General features: G+C 39.8%; 1 protein-coding gene across 2 annotated transcripts in view; it reads right to left on the bottom strand.

Moving 5' to 3' along the window:
• Positions 1–21,677, bottom strand: part of TBXAS1 (thromboxane A synthase 1) — a 268,516-nt gene that overhangs the window by 86,341 nt on the left and 160,498 nt on the right. For both annotated transcript variants that reach the window (XM_053718933.1, XM_053718932.1), the window contains exons 4-5: positions 3,939–4,032; positions 2,584–2,636 (exon numbers count right to left, since the gene is read on the bottom strand). In XM_053718933.1, coding sequence (XP_053574908.1) covers positions 2,584–2,636; positions 3,939–4,032 — 147 coding nt within the window. The remainder of the gene's footprint in view (positions 1–2,583; positions 2,637–3,938; positions 4,033–21,677) is intronic.

Genomic DNA, 21,677 nt, shown 5'->3' on the forward strand with positions numbered 1-21,677 from the left:
AAAAGAGTGTGTGTGATTTTAAAAAAAGCGAACTTGGTTATAAAAGTGCTTGTATTTTATGCAGTCTGTGGCTGAATAAAGGGACCTTGTGACTGCAGGGTGCATGTGCTGTATGGTTGACTGCAGTACCGTAGGAGGGAGTCCGCGTGATACAGTCAGGAAGGAAAATACACAAATCTTCAGTGCTGAGCCTTGAGGTGCCAGCAAATAGATGAATGGAAGAGAAAAAACGTAGCCTAATCACAAAAGAAAAGAAACACAAAAGAAATTGGGAATAAAGCCAGGAAAGGACCCTCCTATTATAACAAACACATGCGACCGCGATTAACCAAAAGAATAAATAATTCTCTCAAGCTGCACTACTGATTCCCTGGGACAGACCGTATATTCTTTTGTTATTTTCTGATTAGCAATAATAAACCTAGCAGAAGGACTGTGTAAAAAGCATTGTGCCTGAATATAGGAAACTAGAAATATGTTATTTTATTATTATACTTGCAGAGGAGTTTTATTTTTTGTTAGAGACAGTACACTTTCCAATTTACTCCGATTATCTAGCTTGCTTTGTTCCTTTTGTATCCTTTGTTGGAAAGCATACCTAGGTAGGCTCAGGAGCAGCTCCACACTACTGGGAGCTAGCTGTTAAAACGGTGGCTGCACATATGTCTCTTGTCAGTGGCTCCTCTAAAGTGTTCAGCTAGCTCCCAGTAGTGCATTGCTGCTCCTACAACAAAGAAAATCAACAGACTGAAGCTATTTTGAGAATAGAAGTAAACCAGAAAGTTTAAAATTGTGTGCTCTATCTGAAACATGCAAGAAATAAAAAAGTTGCATGGCCTACATTCATAGATGCTTGTGAGGTTGTATAGGGGCCTCATTGTAAATGTGAGATCATCTTTACAATTCATTGAACATCACTGCTTATATCTTTTTCAGCATTAAAGGGACATTAAATGCGCATAGATGCATTAATATTTTTAATAGAAACATATTTGCAATATACATGAATTGGCAAAATGCTTCTAGTAAAACGTATCACTGTTTTAGTGTGAACATGTTTGTCTGCACGTGCATGTGAAATATTCATATGATAGATATTCTCAGTGCACCAGCATTTTAAATACTGCAGCTGCTCAGAGCACCAGTAGGGCTTGTTTCATGTCAGCAGCTAACAAATTGAGTCATTAACAGATGGTACAAGCACCGTAGGCTCTCTGCGTAAGTGCTAATTTGAAAATGCTGGTGCACGGTGCATATTTGAATACACTTTTAAAACCCATATAGCTTTTATTATAAGCATTTTTGCAAATACATGTATATTACAAAAATATTTATATTCTAAACTGAAATACATCCATGTGGATTCCAGTTTTTGCTGGAATGTCCCTTTAAAGGGACAGTACATTGTAAAATTGTTTTTATATGAATGTATTTTCAATGACTTGCTATACCAGCTGCAGAGCATAAAATGTATGAGAAATTGCATTTTTCGGTTTATTTGTGTATATGAAGTAGCTGGTTTTGTGCTTTTAAACCACTTCCTATTACAATGGGTTGAGCTTCAGGTAATATTAGATCTCATTATGTTATCACTTTGTGTACACACACTTGCTTCCTTATCTTATATTTGTCTAGAAAACCAAAGCTCAATACTTAGAGAGAACAATGGAAAATTATCATTTTATTACTTAACTATCCTGCACCCCACTGAAAGTGTAATCTCTTCTGCTGGCTGTGTTTACTTAGGCTATTCAATAGAATATACTCCAGTATAGAAACTTTCAGTATAGGTTGGGATACCACAGGCTAAATCAGCTATTTCAAATGCAAAACTAGGGGTAAAGGAGCTACTTGTAAACAATTTAAAACACTCCAGCAGGTAAAATTAATCATTGGGAACAATTTAAAGGGGAGAAAATTTTGGGGTGAACTGTCCCTTTAAGTTAGTGGGCATTCCTGCGATTAACATGTATAGTTGTGTGAGGTGTTCGAAACATGATATCTGGAGCCAAAAACACAGACCTCTAGCAAAGTGGGAAAGCAATAATTAAATTCACAACACTTAGGGAACATGCATGCACAATGCGTTATGTACATTTGTATTTGTAAAATATTCACGTCTGTGTTGTTATATAGCAAAGTAGTCACACTGAGTAGAACGGTAGGTGTCTCCCTGCGCTGGTTGTTGGCGTTCTGGTGGATTCTATAGGTGTGATCAGCATTTGTCACCTACATATTAAATTCATAAAGACTGTGAAGCGTCTTGTTTCATGGTAACGTCTCCGAACAAAACTGCCTCATTTTTATTTTTCCTTTATTTCTATGTAACGGTTTTCAGTAACAAGATGTAGATATATTGACTATAATTCAACTCCGGCTGGCTCCTGTTTATATTATCTGTCTTTTCACAAGCAATGAGGTCAACTCTTTATGAATTGTGCGATTTTCAAGTAACGATGTTGCAGCAAATTTGTTTTCTTTCGTGAGATATCAGTTTTTACAAACAGGTTTTATTAAATTAGGTCAATAAAGAGGAATTTATTTTGTATGCAAACTGTGACATAAAAAAATAAAAGGCCTCACCCACAGATTGGTCCATATGTCTTCAACAGGTGCTTGTCTCCCTTCAAAAATCCCTGGGAATGAAATAACGATAATTCTGTTGTCATATTATTTACCACAGCATGACAATACTACATTATGTATTTGTCTGAAGTGCAAACACACAGGGCCAGATTACAAGTGGAGCGCCAAATATCGCTAGCGTGCAAGTGATATTAGCGCTCCACCTTGTAATAATTATAATTATCGTGTGCTGGTATTACAAGTTAATCGCAATGTGAACACGAGCTTGCGTGCACATTGCTAGGAAGCATTGCGTTCACGACAGCGCGCTTCCATAGGCTCCTATAATTTAGCACTCCACTTGTCATCTAGCCCACAGTGATCAGCAAATACACATATTCATTGCAAAAACAAAATATAAATCATATAAAAGAGCAACAATTCAACGTTACAATAAAGTGGTTTCATTTAATAAAAATAACAAGAAATGTGTTTGTTTTGATATTTGTGCACAACTGATCCCCAAGGATCTATTGCTCACTTGCAGATAAGGAAAAGCCCCATAGTTCTCCTGGTGAGCAGGGAACACAAATAACTAAGAGGTCGCTTGAGCTGAAGAGTTGGTGATAACTTTAGATGTATATTGCAAATATGTTTCTATTCAAAGATGTAATTCATCTATGTGCATTTAAATTTTGTCTGGAACGTCCCTTTAAAGAGACATGCAACCCAATTTTTCTCCATGATTCAGACAGAGCATAGAATTTTAAACACCTTTCCAATTTACTTCTATTATATCATTCTCTTTGTTTAATTTCTATCCTTTGTCGAAAAGCACACCTTAGTAGGCTTATGAGCAGCAGTGCACTAATGGAAGACAGTTGCTGATGGGTGACTGTACATAAATGCCTCTTGTCAATGGCTCACCTGATGTGTTCAGCTAGCTCCTATTAGTGCATTGTTGCTCCATCAACAATGGATACCAAGAGAATGAAGAAAATATAATGGAAAAAAAATGGAAATTTATGATCTGTAGCATGAAAGAGAACAAATATGGTTTCATGTCCCTCTGAAAGCAATTTACTGCTACTAGTACTGTGCTATTTTTACATGTTCTCTGTTCATTAAAAAGAAGTTGCTTCAAGAAAACCTGTTTCTTTTTCAGCATTATAGTTATTGTTATAGAGACAATTGAAATGGACTAGCACAGTGTAAGAGTAAATATTGATTTATAATAAAAATGATTACAGCTACAAAAAGTGCAAGAGCGGACGAGCAGATGCATTTTGCACAACATCTTTCTGAAACATATATCAGTTCCTGTTTGTGTTAGCAGCAATACATCACAGGTGCAGAGATTGCAGAGATTTTACCTCCTTGAACAGCAGCACATTTCCAATGAGTGGCAGAGGTTTCGGATGCTTTATTCCCACTCTCTCCAGCTGTGAGAATGCAGACACTGAGTACCTGCAGGGAAAAGACATAGCACAAGCAATGGATAACAGATAGGTCATACAAATTATTTTATTCAAAGCAATTGACTAGCTCCATCTTAGTAAAACAAACTGATTAACAGTTATCTCATACAAATCAAGATGTTAAAAAAAAACAATTGTGTGTATGTGTATGTATGAATGTATGTGTATGTATGAATATGTGTGTGTGTGTGTGTATGAATATATGTGTGTGTGTGTGTATGAATATATGTGTGTGTGTGTGTATGAATATATGTGTGTGTGTGTGTGTGTGTGCATGAATGTATGTGTATGTATGAATATGTGTGTGTGTATGTATGAATGTATCTGTGTGTGTGTGTGTGTATGCATGAATGTATGTGTATGTATGAATATGTGTGTGTGTATGTATGAATGTATCTGTGTGTGTGTGTGTGTATGCATGAATGTATGTGTATGTATGAATATGTGTGTGTGTATGTATGAATGTGTGTGTGTGTATATATGAATATGTGTGTGTATGTATGAATGTATGTGTATGTATGAGTGTGTGTGTGTGTGTGTGTGTGTGTATGTATGAATATATGTGTGTGTGTGTGTATGTATGAATATATGTGTGTGTATGTATGAATATGTGTGTGTGTGTGTATGAATGTATGTGTATGTATGAGTGTGTGTGTGTGTGTGTGTGTATGTATGAATATATATGTGTGTATGTATGAATATGTGTGTGTGTGTGTGTATGTATGAATATATGTGTGTGTATGTATGAATATGTGTGTGTGTGTGTGTATGTATGAATGAATATGTGTGTGTGTATGCATGAATGTATGTGTATGTAAGAATATGTGTATGTATGAATGTATGTATGAATATATATGTGTGTGTGTGTATGTATGAATATGTGTGTGTGTGTATGCATGAATGCATGTGTATGTATTTGTGTGTATATGTATGTGTGTGCATGAATATATGTGTATGTATTTGTGTGTGTATGTATGTGTGTGCGTGTGTGTGTGTGTTTGCGCATGTGTATGTATGTGTGTGTGTGTGGGTGCATGTGGGTGAATGTGCGTGTATGTGTAATATGTATCATATGTATGTGTGTGTATGTGTGTGGGTATGTATGTGTGTGTGTGTTTGTGAGTGTATGTATGTGTATGATTGTGTGCGTGTGTCTGTATATGTGTGTGTATGTGTTTGTGTGTGCATGTATGTGTTTGTGTGTATGTGTCTGTATGTGTTTGTGTGTGCATGTATGTGTTTGTGTGTATGTGTCTGTATATGTGTGTGTATGTGTTTGTGTGTATGTGTCTGTATATGTGTGTGTATGTGTTTGTGTGTATGTGTCTGTATATGTGTGTGTATGTGTTTGTGTGTATGTGTCTGTATATGTGTGTGTATGTGTTTGTGTGTATGTGTCTGTATATGTGTGTGTATGTGTTTGTGTGTGCATGTATGTGTTTGTGTGTATGTGTCTGTATATGTGTGTGTATGTGTTTGTGTGTGCATGTATGTGTTTGTGTGTATGTGTCTGTATATGTGTGTGTATGTATGTGTGTGCGTTTGCGCATGTGTATGTATGTGTGTGTGGGTGCATGTGGGTGAATGTGCGTGTATGTGTAATATGTATCATATGTATGTGTGTGTATGTGTGTGGGTATGTATGTGTGTCTGTGTTTGTGAGTGTATGTATGTGTATGATTTTGTGCGTGTGTCTGTATATGTGTGTGTATGTGTTTGTGTGTATGTGTGTGTATTTATGTATGTATGCATGCGCACAAGTGTGTTCCATGCAGAAACCAGGGTGTTAGAGCTTAAAGCTATACTCTAATTCAGTGTTTTTCAACCAGTGTGCCGTAAGAGATCCTCAGGTGTGCCACGGCAGACTGACAACAGTGTGACATATTTTTTAAACTTTGCTTGTTTTTTACTCCCAGTGCAGGGGTAGTTTCTAGGAGGCATGGCATAACAGCACAATACATACAGTATGTGTGTGTTTGTGTGTATATATATATGCTGTATTAGGCTACAATGTGTGATTTTTTTTAAATTTTGGGATGGTGGTGTGCCACAGGATTTTTTAATGTAAAAAAGTGTGCCACGGCAAAAAAAAGGTTAAAAATCACTGCTCTAATTGAAGTTATTGTAAATCCTAGCATTTCAAAAAAGCTAGGATTTACCGTCATGAAAAACAAAGGTGATTTTCATTCACGAGTTTTAAAAAAAACTGTGTAGAAGGTACCTTTATTTTTCTGCTGCTTTACCGTTTCTGCCAATAACCTTGGCTAGTCATATGGCACCGTTTTGTATGCTAGCACGGCTTTTGGTTAAGAGATGGAACTGTCACTTTATTGAGAAAAAAAAAAAGGACTTTTGCAGTGGGAGGCCGGAGCTGCTTAGGTTAGCAGTGAATTTGCGGCAAAATAAAAAAGGTACCTTCTACACAGTTTTTTTTTTTAAACTTGTGAATGAAGGTAACCTTTATGTTTTAGTGCTGGTAAATCCTAGCGTTTTTGAAAGACTAGGATTTACCATCACTTTAGATTGAAATGTTTTTTTTATTGAACAGTCTTCTCAATACACAAATAATTCCATTTGAAAGACAGTATTGCAAACAAGTTATATCTCTCCATATAAACAATTCCTTTAACATATTAACCTTGTGTATTTCAAGTGAAAGCCCTCACAGGGGCAAGAATCTATTTTTAAGTGTTCCATTTCTAAAAAATATACAATAAGTAACATATAAAACAAATATAACCAATAAACCATTCCACTGTACGCCTCCTAATAGTTTTCCAGTAAATAACTCATAATATCTCTCTATTCATTAATTGTCCACTGAGCTCGCCCTCATACCTTATCCATTTACACCTGCACCAAATCTACCCTCTCTCTCCAGTCTGTGCTTTAACCTATCTTATAAGCTTTTTTTTCATTTAACATCCAATAAAACCAAATCTTATTGAAAGATTCCACCGCATCTTGAAGATAAGGAGCTGTTTCACACATAGCAAACATGTTCCTAATTTTTCCCAAAACCTCCCTCCTCTCTGGTACTCCCAGTTTCCAATATTTTGCTATAGAGATACGAGTCACTGTGCACACAATTCTAATAAATTTGTTTATATACTTATTGAATCTCGGGTCTCCCTTGTTCAGTAACCCCTGCATAGGTGTTAACAATACTTGTTCATCCAGTATTGTGGTGACCATCTTAGAAAGTTCAAGCCACACCTTCTGTACCCCAGGACACTCCCACCACATATGAAAATAAGTGCCTAGCTGTGCACAACCTCTGTAGAATTGCCTGGTACCTCCCTTAACCATATGTGCTGTCTTTAAAGGGGTTAAATACCAGCGAAACATCGTCTTGATGTTGTTTTCTCTTAAATCTGCCCCTAGTAAGCCTTTAGTAGAGTCTAGAAATATTTGATTCCAGGTTGTCAAATCTAATGTCTTACCAACATCAGCTTCCCATTGAAGTATAGCGGTAGATTTTGAATTTGTGTTCGCCTCCTGTATATGGAAGTACAAATGTGAAACTGCTTGTTTCTGTCTATGTGTCGTGCTGCATAGTTTTTCAAAGATGGTTTTAGTCTTGTGATCTGTCTCAGTCCTGATGTATGCATTAATAGCTGAGGCTATTTGTAGGTATAAAAACCATGGTAATCGGATAGGCTCAAGTTTGCTCTGCAACTGGTTGAAGGTCATTATTTTCCTATTATCCAGAAAGTCAGCTTTTCGATATAAGTCTTTATGTGCCCATTTATCTATCAATCGTCTTGACTCCTTTGACAAAAAATGTATCTTAGAGGTCTTATTAACGAGTTAGTAGGTAGGATCAAGCCCTTTCTGTTTGCTACATCTAGATGCTTAACTGCCATCTTAGTTATTGGATTCTGATAGCCCTTATTATGTTTCTGATTGTCACTATCCCACATGATATCTTCAGGATCCCCGTAACCTCCAACAATAGCCTCTAATTGGGGCCATAATACATCTTCCTGTTTTCTCCCTAGTAGCGAGTTTTGGGCTAACCTAGCTGCCGAATAGTAATCCATCATATTAGGAAATCCCACTCGACCTAATTGTCTATGTCTTGTAAGTGTGTCCTGAGGAATCCTTGTGTGTCTAGAGCCTCTAAAGTATCTATGAAGATCCATCTGCAGAGTCCTCAGGTCTGTTTTATCTATATTAACAGGTAGGGCTCGGAACAAATACAGAATCCTCGGGAGTATATTCATCTTGATCGATGATAATCTGCCATACCAGAAGTTATGCTTCTTCCACTTCAGTAAGTCAGATCTTATTAACTTAAACAAGAGTAAATAGTTAGCTTTGTATAATTGGGTAGATTGTTTCGTCAATCTAACCCCTAAGTATTTTATATCACCTTTCACCCATTTAAAATCGAAATTCATTTCTATCAATTTGATAGTGTGTTTTGGTAAGCCTAATGATAGCGCTTCACATTTAGCTATATTTATTTTGTACCCTGAAATATCAGAAAATTGTTGTAAGGTCTTGTATATATTGGGAAGTGAAATGAGCGGTTTAGTTACTGTCAACACCACGTCGTCTGCAAATAAAGCTATCTTATGGTGCATGTGTTGTATCTGTAGTCCAGTGATATTTGGGGAGTTTCGTATATTTGCGGCTAGTGGCTCAATACAGATTGCAAAAAGGAGGGGTGACAGTGGGCAACCCTGTCTGGTGCCATTACGTATGTTAAAGACTCTCAATTGATGCCCAATCGCTCTTATGTGTGCTGTAGGATTTGAATATAAGCATCCCAATGCCTTCATAAATGACCCATTGAATCCCATCTTTGTTAGTACCGTATTCATGTATGTCCAATCTATCCTATCGAATGCCTTCTCCGCATCCAGAGAGAGGATCAGAGAAGGCGTTCGCTTGTAGTGTAAGTAATCAAGGATTGTGGCCATTCGCCTAATATTATCTGGCGCTTCCCTATTTTTAATAAAGCCAACCTGGTCAGGGTGTATAAGAAAGGGAAGTATATGTTTCAAACGATTGGCAAGCATTTTAGTCACAATTTTCAGATCTTGGTTTATTAGGGATATGGGCCTGTAACTAGAACATAATGTAGCATTTCTACCCTTCTTTGGGATAACAATTATTTTGGCCTGCAAAAGATCTTCAGGTATAGGTTGTCCATCTAAAATATAATTAGCAAATTTGACAATATGGGGAATCAGTATTTGTCTGAAAAGTCTATAATATTCTCCCGGGAATCCATTGGGTCCCGGGGCCTTCCCTGGTTTGAGCTCCTTTATAGCCACTACCACCTCAGCCTGTGTTATATTGGCATTTAATTGATCTTGTTGTTCTGTAGTCAAGTGTGACAAACTAGCTAGATCTAGGAAGTTCTCAAGAGCAGCCCGTGTGTTGTCATTAAGTTAAACCTTTTTTCCATCATATAGATATGTATAGTATTCTGCAAAAGTATCTACAATTTCTTGCAGGTGTGATGTAATACGTCCCGTAGCAGTTTGTATATTCGGGATAGTTACTGATTGATATGAATCTCTAGTTTTCTTTGCTAAATATTTATCCGGCTTGTTTGCATATATAAAGTAGTTGGCTTTAAGTCTTTGGGCTGCCTTAACCGAGTTATCATTTAGCATAGTGTGTAATTCTGCTTTTTTCTGTTGTAAGGTATGCAATATAAGTTGTGAATTAGTCTGTTTGTGTTCTCTTTCCAAAAGGAGAATTTCCTGTTGGAGTTTCAATTGCTGCACATCTGCCTTTTTCTTGTAGTATGCCTTTTCTTTGATTAACAATCCCCTAAGCACAAGTTTATACGTTTTACCATCACTTTAAAGGGACAGTACACTGTAAAATTGTTTTATATGAATGTATTTTCAATGACTTGTTATACCAGCTGCAGAGTATAAAATGTATGAGAAATTGCATTTTCAGGTTTATTTGTGTATATGAAGTAGCTGGTTTTGTGCTTTGAAACCACAGCCTATTACAATGGGTTGAGCTTGCAGGTAACATCAGTGCTCATTATGTTACCACTGTGTGTACACAGACTTATCTTATATTTGTCTGGAAAACCAAAGCTCAATACTTAGAGAGAACGGCTGGTTGGCTGCGAATGTGCAGGGGGCGGCATTGCACAAGCATTTCACAAGAAATGCTTGTGCAATGTTAAATGCCGACAGGGTATGCTCAGTGGCGTCATTAGGGGGGGTGGGGGGTGCGGGCCGCACCTGGGTGACACCCTCCAGGGGGTGACACCAAAAAAAAAATTTTTTTTTTTTTTAATTAATTTTATTGAAATTAAAAGAAATACAATGTTGAGAAGAATAGATTTTTTTTATTAGAGGGGCTGGCATTTGTGAACATTAGTGGGACTGGGGAAGTTGTAGACACACAATTTTTTTGCCCCTTGAGCCAGTGCTGCAATTTCAACAAATAGTTTTCCCGGCTGCTTTTGCTTGTTTGTACTTTGCTTCTCCCCTGCCCAATTTCTCTATGAATGTTGTGGGCATGCCGTGGGGCTTGCAAAGTTGCGCTGCTAGCCTAAACCTGCCTGCCTATCTGTGCTCACTGCTCAGTGACGTGTGGAGCAGTGGAGTCACTCACTGCTGTGCTGTCTCTCTAAACGGGAACTGGGAAATCGTGAGGGGATGCCTGGCACCTGACCGCATGACTGTTTGACACTGTCTCTAAAGTGAAGGAGCCACATATGATGCCCACCAGACCTTTACGGTTACGGTACACTAAGTGCACACTGAAGAGGTAGGAGGGCGGGCGGCAGTCTGGGGGTGGGCAGAGTGCAGAGGTGATTGGCCATAAGAAGCGGTAGGCGCGCGGCCCGGGGCTGTACACTGACAGACTTGGAACAGAGTCAGAGAGCAGAATTTTCATAGTTTGCGTGCCTAAACCTTTTCTTCAGTGATTTATTTTAGAGTGCTCTGTTTATCTTTCATTTGATGCTCTGCTGAGCCAGGGAGCAGCTCTAGGCATGAGCTTTATAATTAATGCAGTGCAGTTTACATATTTTGTATGTGTGTGTCTGAGTTTTTGTGTGTCTCAGTGTTTTTGTGTGTGTTTTTGTGTGTGTGTCTGAGTGTGTTTCCGAGTGTTTGTGTGTGCATCTGAGTATGTTTTTAAGTGTGTCTAAGTGTTTGTATGTGTGTGTGCCTGTGTTTTTGTGTGTGTCTGCTTTCTGGGGGGGGGTGACACCAACCCTAGTGACGCCACTGGGTATGCTGTCGGCATTTAGCGATGTCGGGCTACAGCGTGTCCGGCATATGATAAATTGACCCCCTAATATTGTGATTGCAATGTTCCAAATGTATTATTAATTATAATAATTATTAATAAAGAAAATGTTTAGTACAGTGCGATGGCAATATTAGACGTTAACTAAAGTAAGTTCACACTGTACTATATTTAAATTAAATGTTTGGTACAGTGAGATTGTGATATTAAAACTAAACACGTTCAGCTCATTGTAAACTTGTAGCAGCTATACAAATACAGTGTTAAAAAGCTTCTTCTATGTCTGCTGTCTTCTACTGCATATTAATATCCCAAACACTAAAACTTGTTCAGGAAAAGAACGTCAAAAGTTAAACATATGCTTCTTTTGATAACAAACTTACTTAAATACATAATATATAATTTTACAGTATTATACATACAGTATATATAGCATACTTTATACACATGTACAATATACCCACAACCCCCCGCTCATATAGGTTTATTATTAATGTACAAGTTTCCCTATTGTATTGTAAAAAACAGATATGGAAAATGATCATTTTATTACTTAAAGGGACAGGAAACCCCCACATTTTCTTTAGTATTTGGATAGAATATACAATTTTAAACAACTTTCCAAATTACTTCTATTATCAAATGTGCTTCATTCTCTTGTTAGAATTTGCTGAAGGAACAGCATTGCATTACTGGCCGCTATCTAAATACATCTAGTTAGCCAATCACAAGAGACACATGTGTGCAGGCACCAATTAGCAGCAACTCCCATTAGTGTAGGATATGTGCATATTCGTTTTCAACAAGGGATACCAAGAGAACGAAGCAAATTTGAAAATAGAAGTGAATTTAAAAGTGTCTTCAAATTACATATTATATATGAATCATGCAAGTTTAATTTTGACTTTCCTATTCCTTTAACTACCATGCACCCCACCGGGAGTGTAATTTCTTCTGTTGACTGTGTTTACATAGACTTATCAATAGCCTAGACTCCAGTATAGAAACTTTCAGTATAGGTGGGGATACCACAGGCTAAATCAGCTATTTTAAATGCCAAAATAAGGTTAAAGGAGCTACTTGTAAACAATTTAATACAGTCTAGCAGGCAAAATGGATCATTGGGAATAATTTAAAAGGTAGAACATTTTTGGGTGAACTGTCCCTTTAAGTAAAAAGCTTATGCTCAGTGAAATCTATATTAATATTAAATATTCAGGAAGACACACTGCCTGATGTTCTAAAGATCGACAGGGCTGCGAGAATTGCTTATTTCAGTCTCACTAGTCTGTTATTAAAAAGTTAGCTGACTCTTTCTGTAGAGAAGAGTAGAAATGCGCGCCTACCATAGGAAACTACAGTATAAGGCTCACTGCCTTTTGCACAATCCAAGCACATAGTCAGTTAATGTGGAACTCCGCAGTGTGGAGGGGCATCTTATAAAAACATATTTACTAAACATATAGGGTTAGATTTATTAACTGTCGGGCGGACATCACTAAATGCCGACAGCATACGCTGTCAGCATTTAACATTGCACAAGCATTTCTGGGGAAATGCTTGTGCAATGCCGCCCCCTGCACAATCGCGGACAATTGGCCACTAGCAGGGTGTCAACCATCCAGGGTGTCAATCATCCCGATCGTATCTGACCGGGATGATTGCTGTATGCCACCTCAGAGGTGGCGGATGAGTTAAGACCGCTGCTTTTTAACTTATGTTTACGGTGCGCATGAAGGCTCGCGCGGAAAAAGCTGCATTCGCAGCACGTTAAATCGGCCCCATAATCTTTATGCAAACTAAGTTTCACAGCGCATGCAGTAGATTTCTTACAATTGCTGAACTTATCACTGAACCGATTGACAGGAACGTGTGAAAAGGTTCACCTAAGCTGGCAGATAATGTTAGAATATTAGAAATTCCCAGCAATGTTTCCTCGTTGTTATACAGGTTATTCCCATGGGATGCTCATGAAACGCCTATATTTTCGCTGTTGTAAATGAAAATAACCTTAGTAATAAACCTATTTGATCCGGGTATTGTGGGGATATTGTACATGCGTGTATGGAGGCATATTTATCAAGCTCCGTATAGCGCTTGAGGCCCCTTATTTCCGGTGAACCTTCAGGCTCGCCGGAAACAGAAGTAATCAAGAAGTTATGAAGCAGCGGTCTAAAGAGCGCTGCTCCATAACTTGTCCACCTGCTCGGAGGCAGCGGACAGAAACCAATCCGATTGAATACAATCAGTTTGATTGACACCCGCGAATCTGCAGGGGGCGGCATTGCACCAGCAGTTCACAAGAACTGCTGGTGCAATGATAAATGCCGACAGCGTATGCCGTCGGTATTTATCGATGTGCCGCAATGTGCAGCGGACATGATACGCTACGTTGTATCATATCAGCTCGCACATTGGAAAATATACCCCATGGTGTGTTATTTATCTGTTTTATGCAGTAAAATATTATGTTATGTATTATAAGTAACTTCATTATTAAAATAAATGTGTTTTTAACTTTTGAAGTGTTCTTTTTCGTCTTTAGGGACAAGATTTTGTCTACCAGATATAAATATCCCATAGAAGACAGTAGTCGCAGCTTTTTTGTTTTACAATACTGTTTTGTTTTTTTAAATTGCACTTCGTAAAACGTGTTTTTAAAAGAAGAGTTTTTTAACGTATTTGTATTGACGCTACAAGTTCACACTAAGCTTCACAATAACTTCTTGGGGTAGATTTAAAGGGACACTGAACCCAAATTTTTTCTTTCATGATTCAGTCAAAGCATGAAATTTTAAGCAACTTTCTAATTTACTCCTATTATCAATTTTTCTTCATTCTCTTGCTATCTTTATTTTAAAATAAGGATGTAAATCTTAGCAGCCAGCCCATTTTAGGTTCAGCACCATGGATAGTGCTTGCTTATTGGAGGCTTACATCTACCCACCAAAAAGCAAGCATAACCCAGGTTCTCAACAAAAAATGGTCCGGCTCCTATGCATCACATTCTTGCTTTTTAAATAAAGATACTGTGATGAGAGCAGGATGTGATGTCACTAGTTTGTGGGCGGGGCTTAGGTCCGGTGTCTGTGTCGCAGTTAGTTTAGTACAATCAACCTGACTAGATGTGTATTGTTATGCTCTGCAATAAAATAGAGTTGTACCCTTATTGCTGTGTCCTGCATATGTCCTGCATCTCATGACATGGTGTCAGAAGTTCTGGACTGCGCTTCTGTTCCTGATCGATTGCAATGTCAAAGTTTACCCCACCTGAGCCTTTTGACTTCTCTCAGCCTGCAGCTTGGCCCACATGGCGTCAGCGGTTTCAGCGCTTCAGGATTGCTTCCAAACTGAACAAGGAGAGTGGTGAAGTACAAGTTAATTCTCTTTTATACTCTATGGGGAAAGATGTGGAGCCAGTGTTCAATGCTTTTATTTTCCAAGAAGGGGAAGAATTTAACTTTGATATAGTTATGGATAAACTCAGTGCCCACTTTGTGCCCAAAAGAAATGTGATTCATGAGAGAGCTTGTTTTCACAAACGTAATCAGCGTGTGGGAGAATCTGTGGAGTCATTTGTGCGCAGCCTGCATGAATTAGCTGAATTCCGTGAGTTTGGTGTTGCTAAAGAAGATCAAATCAGAGACAGAATAGTTATTGGAATTGCAGATGCTGAAGTCTCCCTGAAGCTGCAGTTAGAGCCTGATTTAACGTTAGACGGGGCTATTAGGATGGCCCGCCAGAGTGAACTGGTGAAAAAGCAAAGTGCTGATCTGAGGTCTGAGAGTATTGTGGATGAAGTGCAACAGTCTAGGAAAACTGCTAGTGAAAGGCACAGTGTGAGCGGTAGATCTAAAGTACTGGAAAGGCCTAGAAGTGGATGGGCGCAACATGGGCGATGCACACGGTGCTACCGGGCTCATGATCAGAGTGCTATATGCCCGGCCAGAGATAGAAGATGCAGAAAATGCAACAGAATAGGCCATTTTGAAGTGGTGGGTTAAAACTGAATACATTAAGGAGATGCAGGTGGACAGTGACCAAGAGGGTCAGGAAGTGTCTTTTGTGGGGTCTGTTGTGGAACGGACAAGCTCAGAGGAAGATTGGAAAGTTACTTTTACTGTAATGGGAGCTAAAGTTGATTTTAAGATTGACACAGGAGCAGATATCACTGTAATGTCTTTTGCTGAATTTATGAAACTGCCTCGACAGCCCCAGCTGGCGAAGGTTACTACAAATGTCCATAGTCCTGGTGGCCGCATTGATTGTGTGGGGAAATTTCTTGCCAGCTGTGAGTACAAGCAAAGGAAGTTTACCATGTGGGTGCATGTGATCCGAGGTCATTGTGTTAACAGTTTATTGAGCAGAAAAGCAGCCTGTGACTTGGGCCTCGTGGCCAGAGTGAATGAGATTTCCGAAGATATGTTTGGCGAGTTGGGCCTACTGAACTGCAAACCTGTCCGTATAGCACTTAAAAGTGACGCAGTCCCATACAGTATTTCTACCCCTCGTAGAATCCCGTTCCCGCTCATGCCTCAAGTGGAGAAAGAGCTTATGCGCATGAAGTCTATGGGGGTTATTGAAGAGGTTGTTGAAGCGACTGATTGGTGTGCCCCCATTGTTCCAGTTGCAAAGAAAAACAGAAAGGTGCGCATCTGTGTGGACCTGAAAAGGTTGAATGAAGCAGTGAAGAGAGAGAGATTTGTGCTGCCGACATTAGAAGATATAGCTCCAAAGTTGGCTGGGGCGAAGTTCTTTTCCACATTAGACGCTTCTAGCGGCTTTTGGCAGATCCCCCTGGATCCAAAGTGCCGCAAACTGACTACCTTTATCACACCGGTAGGTCGGTTCTGCTTCTGCAGACTCCCCTTTGGGATATTCTCCGCTCCTGAAATCTTTCAAAGGGAAATGAGTTCTCTCCTGATTGACCACGTGGGCACAGCGGTCGTCATGGACGACATTCTAGTGTATGGGTCTACAGTGGAGGAGCATGATCAGCGTTTAAGTTGTGTGCTACAGGCTATCAAAGAGTCTGGGCTGAAGCTGAATAAAGAAAAATGTCATTTTAGGAAAACTGAATTATGCTACTTTGGGCATATCATCAACGGGGATGGCATCAAGCCAGACCCCGGGAAAATTTGTGCTATTGAACAGATGAAAAGCCCTTCGGATGTACATGAGCTGAGACAGATATTGGGCCTTGTAAACTACGTGGGCAAGTTTCTTCCAGATTTATCAACAGTTTTACACCCTGTCACAGAGTTGCTTAAGAAAGACGTTGCCTGGGTCTGGGGACCTTCACAAGAAAAAGCTTTTCTGCATGCCAAGTCCCTGCTGGGGTCTGCCCCAGTGCTGGGGTTCTACGACCCTTCAAAAAAGACTGTGGTTAGTGCCGATGCAAGCAGTTATGGGTTGGGGGCTGCACTCCTGCAGCTGAATGACAACAAACTACAGCCTATCGCCTACTGTTCCCGCACACTGACGGCTGCGGAGTCAAAATACGCCCAAATTGAGAAAGAGTGCCTGGCTGCAGTTTGGGCCTGTGAGCGCTTTCAGCGTTATCTAGTGGGTTTGGAGAAATTTAGTCTGGAAACTGACCACAAACCGCTAGTCCCTCTAATCAATTCTTATGACATTGACAAAACACCTTTGAGGTGCCAGAGACTTAATGAGACTGCTCAGGTTCAATGTTCAGGCAGTGCATGTGCCGGGGAAACAACTGGTTGTGGCAGATACACTATCCAGGCTCCCGCTGGCTGCTGCAGAAGAATCCTCCACGGAATCGGATGTGAAAGTGTATGTTGATTCAGTTCTGGCCTCTAAGTCCATTTCTTCAAGGAAACTGGAAGAGATAAAGAAAGAGACATATTTGGACACAGATCTGCAAGAAGTTATACGGTACATAAAAGAAGGCTGGCCCGAGAGCCTGGCAGCCTGGATGTCTTTAAATGCTTACCAGCCAGAGAGGTCACAGCTCACGGAGCTGGATGGGTTGGTGCTGTTCCAAGACCGCATTGTAATTCCTGTCAGCATGAGGAAAGAGATGTTAAACAGGATTCACGATGGCCACTTAGGCATTACAAAGTGCAGAGAAAGGGCAGCTACAGCTGTGTGGTGGCCTGGGATCAGCTCCGACATTGCAAATCACGTGTCTAAATGTGCCTTTTGCCGGGAACGCCGGCCTACTCAGAGAAGGGAGCCCTTGATGTCTACTCCGCTGCCTGCGGGGCCGTGCCAGAAAATAGCTGCTGATTTGTGTGAACTGCACGGCAAAAAGTTTCTTGTTGTGATCGACTACTATTCCAGGTATTTGGAAATTGCACCCCTGAATGATATCACAAGTCAGGCCGTTATCATTCGCCTGAAGAGCTTGTTCGCCCGCTGGGGCATTCCAATGGAGCTGGTGAGTGATAATGGTATGCAGTTTGCTTCTACAGAGTTCAGTGCTTTCAGCAGGGAATATGATTTTGTACATTCCACGTCAAGTCCACATTATCCGCAGGCCAACGGAATGGCTGAAAGGGCAGTTCAAACAACAAAATTCATTCTAAAGCAATCTGAGCCGTACCTAGCCCTCTTGTCATACAGGGCGACGCCCATTCAAGCCACCGGGTTTAGCCCGGCACAGCTGATGATAGGACGCCAGATTCGCACCACTTTACCCTCAGTGGGTGTCTTCAAGCCGCCTGGCCCTGTTCCTCGGGACGAAGTCCTTAGGAGGGATGAAGAGGCCAAAAAGGGTTATCGTTTCTTCTACGACAGGAGACATTCTGTCAGGCCTTTACAGGAACTGAAAGCGGGCCAAAGTGTCAGAATTAAACTGGATGATGAGAAGAAATGGAAGACGCCTGCTACGGTAGTGGGCCGCTCTCCAGAACCAAGGTCTTACACAGTCCTTACAGAGGGAGGGACGGTTACACGCCGTAACCGAAGACATCTTCAGCCTGTACCTGAGAGTCTGGAACCGGATACCTCAGTACCACCGCCGGTGGGATCCCCTGTTCTAAGAGAGGTGCCTTCCCCTCAGCAAGATCACAGCGGGGATATATCTTTGCCTCCAGTAGACTCTTGTTCACCATCTTCTGTATCAGAGGACAGTTCATGCAAAGTTACATCAAGCGGAAGAGTGGTGAAACTTCCGGCCCGATACAGGGACTGACTTTAGCTAGAACAGTGACCGGAAGTATGGGCAGAATAATCCCATGGTCACTGTGGACTAGGGTAGTCTACCCCGATGTCCAAGTCAGGATGTAATTTATTTGTTCATGTTTTCTAATCTATCTGTTTTTATAATGTTCAAAAACAAAAATGTTGTTGTATACCCTGTTGGTGTACCTTGTTATTTATTATATGCAAATGTATGCTTTGCCTTTGAAAAAGGGGAAGATGTGATGAGAGCAGGATGTGATGTCACTAGTTTGTGGGCGGGGCTTAGGTCCGGTGTCTGTGTCGCAGTTAGTTTAGTACAATCAACCTGACTAGATGTGTATTGTTATGCTCTGCAATAAAATAGAGTTGTACCATCATTGCTGTGTCCTGCATATGTCCTGCATCTCATGACAGATACCAAGAGAACGAAGAAAAAATGATAACAGGAGTAAATAAGAACGTTGCTTAAAATTGCATGTTCTATATGAATCATGAAAGAAAACATTTGGGTTTAGTGTCCCTTTAAGTTAAGAAGCAGCGGTCATAAGACCGCTGCTTCTTAACTTGTCCGCCACCTTTTAGGTGGCGGACTGACATCATCCCGATACGATCGGGATGATTGACACCCCCTGCTAGCGGCCGATTGGCTGCGAATGTGCAGGGGGCGGCATTGCACAAGCATTTCACAAGAAATGCTTGTGCAATGTTAAATGCCGACAGTGTATGCTGTTGGCATTTAGCGATGTCGGGCGGACATGATTTGCAACAGCGCGTCCGGCATATGATAAATTGACCCCCTAATATTGTGATTGCAATGTTCCAAATGTATTATTAATATAAAACATGTTTAGTACAGTGCAATGGCAATATTAGACGTTAACTAAAGTAAGTTCACACTGTACTATATTAAATTAAATGTTTGGTACAGTGAGATTATGATATTAAAACTAAACACGTTCAGCTCATTGTAAACTTGTAGCAGCTATACAAATACAATGTTAAAAAGCTTCTTTTATGTCTGCTGTCTTCTACTGCATATTAATATCCCAAACACTAAAACTTGTTCCCAACAGGAAAAGAACGTCAAAAGTTAAACATATGCTTCTTTTGATAACAAACTTTATTAAATACATAATATATAATGTTACAGTATTATACATACAGCATATATAGCATACTGTATACACATGTACAATATACCCACAATCCCTCGCTCATATAGGTTTATTATTAATGTACAAGTTTCCCTATTGTATTGTACAAAACAGGTTCTGTTTCGGTTCACAAATCATTCAATACGGTCTAAAGGCATCAATTACATTAAACCTTTGCTGTAGATGGCAATACTGCTTTTAAAGGGACATTAAACACTAAACAAATGCTAAAATAGAATGATGCATTCAATGAAAAGATTAGTCTGAGAATAACATCTAGATGTATTATTAAAAGTTTCTTTAGTTTAAATATTGACAAAATAAGTGTAAAGGTTTAGGGGCCTATTTATCAAGGTCCGAATGGCCCCTAATGCCCCAGTTTCCGCGCAAGCCTTCAGGCTCACCGGAAACAGCAGTTATGAAGCAGCGGTCTTATCCTATGCAATCGAGTTGATTGACACCCCTTGCTTGGCCATCTGCTGGGGGTGGCATTGCACAAGCAGTTCACTAGAACTGCTTGTGCAATGTTAAATGCCGACAGCGTATGCTGTTGGTGTTTAGTGATGTCTGGCGGACGAGATACGCTACAGCTTATCATGCCCGCCAGAATTTGATAAATCAGCCCCAAAGTGTCAGTAAAACAATGGGAGCTGCTATGTTGTAACTTAGGTTACTTGCTCTGCTGTGGCCCAATTAGGGACAGTTATAAATAGGTCACTAGAGTGTGCAACAAGACTGTGTGGAATATAACTGTGTTCCGCACTTCCATTTCTAACAGGAACTGAATTAACAATTTCAGGATAGAATTACAGGAAAAGGGGACAAAATAAATAATGAAAGTGTATTGCAGGCTTTTTTTATAGATACAATTTATCATTTTAAATTACCATCTCAAAGTGTTTAATGTCCCTTTAACATTCCACAAGCCAAAGAGAACCCTCACCTCCCAGTGCTCCCACAGTGAAGTGTAGTAAAATGCCTCTGACTTTAAAGGGACAGTAAAGTCAAAACTAAACTTTCATGATTCAGATAGGGCATGCAATTTTAAACAACTTTCCTATTTACTTTTATCACCAAATTTGCTTTGTTCCCTTGGTGGTATTTTTGAAAAGCTAAACCTAGCTAGGCTCAAACTGATTTCTAAACCGTTGAAAACCGCTTCCTAGCTCAGAGCATTTTGAAAGTTTTTCACAGTTAGACTGTGCTAGTTCACATGTGTCATATAGATAACATTGTGCTCACTCCCGTGAAGTTATTTAGGAGTCTTCACTGATTGACTACACTGCATGTCTGTCAAAGGCACTTAAATAAGGAGGCTGTCTGCAGAGGCTTAGATACAAGGTAATCACAGAGGTAAAACGTATATTAATATAACCGTGTTGGTTATGCAAAAACAGGGGAATGGGTAATAAAGGGATTATCTATCTTTTTAAATAAGAAACATTTTGGTGTAGACTGTCCCTTTAACAAGCAATTTTATCCATTTAGAAAATGTATCTGGCAATCTCAATTGCAATAAATATAAAAAGAGAGAGAGATGCACTCAGCTGAGACAGGACAAAAGCTAGAAAAACTTCCGTGCCTGTTAATTTTCAGTGCCACTCAGGGTGCATACTCTTTTAGCACACTATGCCCCTTCACAGAGAAAAAATATCCTGTAGCATATCAACCCAAGAGCAAGACCCAAGAGCAATTTGCATAAATATAAAAAGAGAGAGAGAGATGCACTCAGCTGAGACAGAACAAAAGCTGGAAAAACTTCCGTGCTTGTTCATTTTCAGTGCCACTCAGGGTGCATACTCTTTTAGCACACTATGTCCCTTCACAGAGAAAAAATATCCTGTAGCATATCAGTCTGACCCTGCCCAATGACAGTTCAGCACCGAAATACCAGGCAATTCTTCTCTGAACAAGAGAAACAACAACAACCCCAGACGATAGTTTCGGCCTTCTGTGGGCCTTGTCAGTGAGATGCAGTTGCATCTCTCTAAGGGCATGTGTGCAAGGAGTCCACGTCTGGTTTCCTCTTTTACTCTTAGGGAGACCCAAGAGCAATTTGCATAAATATCAAAAGAGAGAGAGAGATGCACTC

Source organism: Bombina bombina, chromosome 6 (genome assembly GCF_027579735.1).
Source record: "Bombina bombina isolate aBomBom1 chromosome 6, aBomBom1.pri, whole genome shotgun sequence".
NCBI lineage: Eukaryota > Metazoa > Chordata > Amphibia > Anura > Bombinatoridae > Bombina > Bombina bombina.